The 4,040-nt window shown below is 53.5% G+C and overlaps 1 protein-coding gene across 1 annotated transcript in view; it reads right to left on the bottom strand.

Annotated features, from left to right (window-relative positions):
* SULT2B1 (sulfotransferase family 2B member 1) overlaps positions 1-3,447 on the bottom strand; it is a gene marked incomplete at its 5' end in the record, with an annotated part of 10,375 nt that extends 6,928 nt beyond the window's left edge. The window contains 2 exons of the mRNA XM_025048834.1: positions 354-562; positions 3,285-3,447. Of these exons, the coding sequence (XP_024904602.1) occupies positions 354-562; positions 3,285-3,447 (372 nt within the window). The remainder of the gene's footprint in view (positions 1-353; positions 563-3,284) is intronic.
* Between the last annotated feature and the right edge of the window lie 593 nt (positions 3,448-4,040).

Here is a 4,040-nt window from a genome sequence, read left to right on the forward strand (position 1 = left end):
CACACATCTCTTCCCTCGCCTCCCACCCAGGTCTTTCCTCAAGTGGGGCGTTCTCACTGGGGCTTCCCTTGACCACCTTATTCCCGATTGCAACCCCCAGCCCTAACTCTAACCCTCACCCTTTCCTTCGGGATGTGAATTTATCGCCTTGGATGTATTGAATTTCCTCCTTATTTATTCCATCCCTTCTCTGCCTGTACCCCCTTTAGAATGTGGGCTCGCGTTGTGTTTATTTACCGCTGTTCTAGGTCGGGGCCAGGGCTCTGAAAGGTCCTTAATAAATACGCGCCAAGTTCATCGGTTAGTTACTCCCCCCTCCCCCCCCCACCCCCTAGCTCGCGCTCCCGCCGCACCTTGGCCTTGGAGTTGAAGAAGGCCTTCGTGAAGAGCTGGATGGGGAGGTGGGAACTCATGAGGCGGGGGCTGGACTGGTCCGAGAGGCTGAAGGCACCCATGATGGTCTCACACCAGGGTGCCCGCTTCCAAATGGGCACGGAGTGAATCCAGGAGGGATCCCCGTCCTTCAGAATTAAGCTAAGGATCTCGATCATCCAGTTGGTGCCTGGCGGGAGAAATGGGACAAATGAATCTGAGGTGGACGAGGGCGAACGGGGCATAGCATCGGATTGATTGATTGATTGATTGATTGATTATTAGTTAATTTTTTTTAAGCATCGGATTTAGAAACGGCTGCGTTTACTGCACAATTGGCTAGGTATCTTATTGCACGGATTCCTCACGACCGGCGGGAGAGGTGGGGTTGGCTTTATTTTTCAGAGCAGGAAACTGAGGCCCAGAGAAACAAGGTCGCTGGCCCGGGTGGCAGAGCTGGGAAGTGGAGCGTGGCGGAGACTGGCTAGCTGTCCACCCAACCCCATTTCGCTTTCCTACCCGCAGTAGGACGGGACTACATTCTTCTAGCCTCCCCTGCAGCCGCGCGGGGGCCACGTGACTGAGGTCTGGCTGGGGAAGTACAGGTGTCAGCGATATGCAGCCCTTTCCAGGCCTGGCCCATAAACTCTCCCCACGTGACCCCCACTCTGTCTCTCCCCGGTCTGCTGGTTGGATGCAGAGATGCCAGTGGAAACTGGGGCTCCCGGGGCTGCCTGAGACTGCCGGATTCGCCCCACTTCCCTCCAGCCATCCCGCACTGCTTGGAGTTTATAGGATGAGAAATAAACTCTCGGGTCCAGCTTTCTGAGCTGCTGGGGCTTATGCGTTAGGACAGAAGCACTGCGCTAATACATATGGAGAAGTTGGCATTGGATCCAGGCGTCTGGACTTAAGATCTCAGCTCTTTTCGCTGCCCTGATTTTGTGGGGAGCCACAAACAACATGTAGAAGTGAGGGACCTCATCGATGACCCGGTTCCAGCAGACTACAGGCGAGTCGGACGGGAAATAATATATTCACGTTAGTGAGCAGCTGATATTAGTATCGTGTTGCCTTGGGTGACAGCAACCAGCCTGTGCCAGTTCTCAGTGTATTGCGTCTGGGCTCCAGAGCCACGCTTGGTTGCCCTGTTCTGTGATGGTGGAGCTTGGACCCTGCCAACATGGGGGTTTTTTTGTTGTTTTTGGGTTTTTTTTTTGCCAGCTAGCTCAATGCCAAGCTCTGTCAGTAGAGGGCGCTGCAGGCGCCCCGCAGGAGGACGGTGTTTCTGCTCCCGGTTTTGATGGGCTGCTCTCCGCCCGCCCCTGTGATGGACAGCGGCCCCCCCTAGCTCCGCGGCAAATTCCATTGGGCGCTCTGCTTCAGCCCCAGAGAGGGTGGCTGCTCCCCGTCTCAGCAATTCCTGTGTCCGTTGGGGGTCTCTTTAACCCTTGGTAGTTGAACCCCCCGTTACTAGTTCATAATTGTTTTCTTCTGGGTGTGCGGTGAAAGGTAGAGAACATAAAATTGACCACTTTAACCCTTTTTAAGTGTCCAGTTTAGTGGCGTTAAGCTGTGCAACCATCACTTCCGCCCGTGCCCCGAGCTATTTCCAACGCAGCCTGCTGTTCCCAGAACGGATTTCTGCAGCTTCTTCGAAGGAGGGAAATTTGACTATGTCCATCAGAACTGCAAATGCGTGGATGCTTTGACCATACCTAAGAGTTTAGTCTACATAATAGATAAACGCAGGTGCAAACGCATAGGCGTGTCAACGATACCTGTACCAAATGGGCCACTGTGTCTGGAGTTTATATTGTGCATAAAGGCAAAGCGTTGGAGGCTAGTCGATGCTAATTGCTAAGGAGCTGGTTAAGACAAATCTTGAAAATACTATGCTGAGTGAAAGAAGCCGGTTACAGAAGGCCATGTAGTGTAGGATTCGTTTCCACGAAATGCCCAGAACAGGCAAATCCATAGAGACAGGAAGTAGATTAGTGGTTGCCAAGGGCTGGGGGACCCGGATGTGGGGTTCGGGAGGTGACGGCTAATGCGTGATGGCGGGATTTCTTGCTGGGCTGATGAAAATATCCTAAAATTGATAGTGATGATGGTTGTACAACTGATGAAAATTATAGTGATGACGGTCGTACAACTCTGTGAATGTACTACAGCCATAGAATTGTCCGCTTTAAAACGGGCGAATTGTGTGGTATGTGAATTATGTGTCAAAGCTCTTACCAAAAAAAAAAAAAAAAGAAAAGACGACCTCATAGAACTCCATGCCGAAAGGGTGAAAGTCATATTTTGAAAAATTTCAACACTGTTTTGTAAAACAAAGTCAACCCCATCATTTTAGAGAAGAAAAAGCTGACGTCTGTCCTTCCTCTCACTAAAACCTCCCCAAGGGACTCTGATTAAAGTCACCGCAGACCCTCCCAACCTTCCTTCCACAAAGATTTCCTGAATAATTAGGACGTGCCAGGCGTTGTTTTAGGCTGGAAGAACACAGCAGTGAACGAGACAAACGGAATTATCTGCCCTGTTGGAGCTCATGGTTGAATGGGGGAAACCAGAGACTAAGTCGACACAGAAATATACATCGTACAGCGGCTGGTAGTTGATTCATGAAGAAAAGGACGTGGTTATTTCAGGGCATAGAGAGGGACGCTATTTTAGCCAAGGAGGTCAGGGCCCCCGCCCTGGAGATGTGGGAGCTGATCCGGGGCAGGAGAAGGGTCTGGAGGAAGGATGCTGGGGGGCAGGGGGGGACTCTCCAGTACAAAGGCCAAGGTCACCCCAGTTCCGAACAGCCCCAGCCCTCCGTTCTGCTTCCCGTTGCCCTCAGGGCGCGCTTCCCAGCCTCTGTCCCACGCATGCGCCCCCCCCCACCAGCCCAGCGCAGCGAGTACCTGACTTGGGGTAGGTGATGATGAAGATGTCGTCGTCCTCCACCTCGGCGTTCTCCGTGATGCTGATGCTCTCGGGTGAGTAGATGCCGACTGGGAAGGGTATGCCTTTGTACCGGAAGTATTCTCCTGACAGCTTCTGGCTGTAGGAGGAGGGGACACCATGAGGACCGGGAGGAGGCCAGGACACAGGTCACCCGGAGTTGGGGTGAGGGCCAGGGGCCTGCCCTGCTTCCAGCTTTACAGCTGAGGCCTCCAGGACACATAGTGGCCGAAAAGTCACAGAGGAATCTCAGGAGAGGAGGGCGGGCTGGCCCACAAATGGGTGAAGGGCACCCCACTCGCTCGCGGGACCCTGGCAAGGAACGTTCTCTGCACCTTGCTTTTTTCACCTGCCAACTGAAGATAGTTTACCGAAAGCCCACGACAATCCTCTGAGATGACAATGCTTCTTCTCCCCATTTTATGGGCAAAGAAAGCGAGGCACAGAGAGCTCGAGCGACTTGCCCAAAGCCACACAGCCGGTGGGACGTGGAGCACTTTACGTCTGCGAAGTGGGGCTAACCGTGTTTCACACATTTACTCTTCACCCCCAACTCTCGAGGAAGACGCTAAGTCACCACCCCGTTGGACCGATGAGGAAACCGAGGCCAAAGAAGTCGGGGGCGCTGCCCGCCCCTCCCCGGCCACAGGGTGGAGAGGCAGAGGCCACGGGCTAAGCCGGACATGGAGCCTGCTTTCCAAATCCCCCGCCATGTG

The sequence above is a fragment of the Pteropus alecto genome, unplaced genomic scaffold, assembly GCF_000325575.1.
Source record: "Pteropus alecto unplaced genomic scaffold, ASM32557v1 scaffold41, whole genome shotgun sequence".
In the NCBI taxonomy this organism is placed as follows: Eukaryota; Metazoa; Chordata; class Mammalia; order Chiroptera; family Pteropodidae; genus Pteropus; species Pteropus alecto.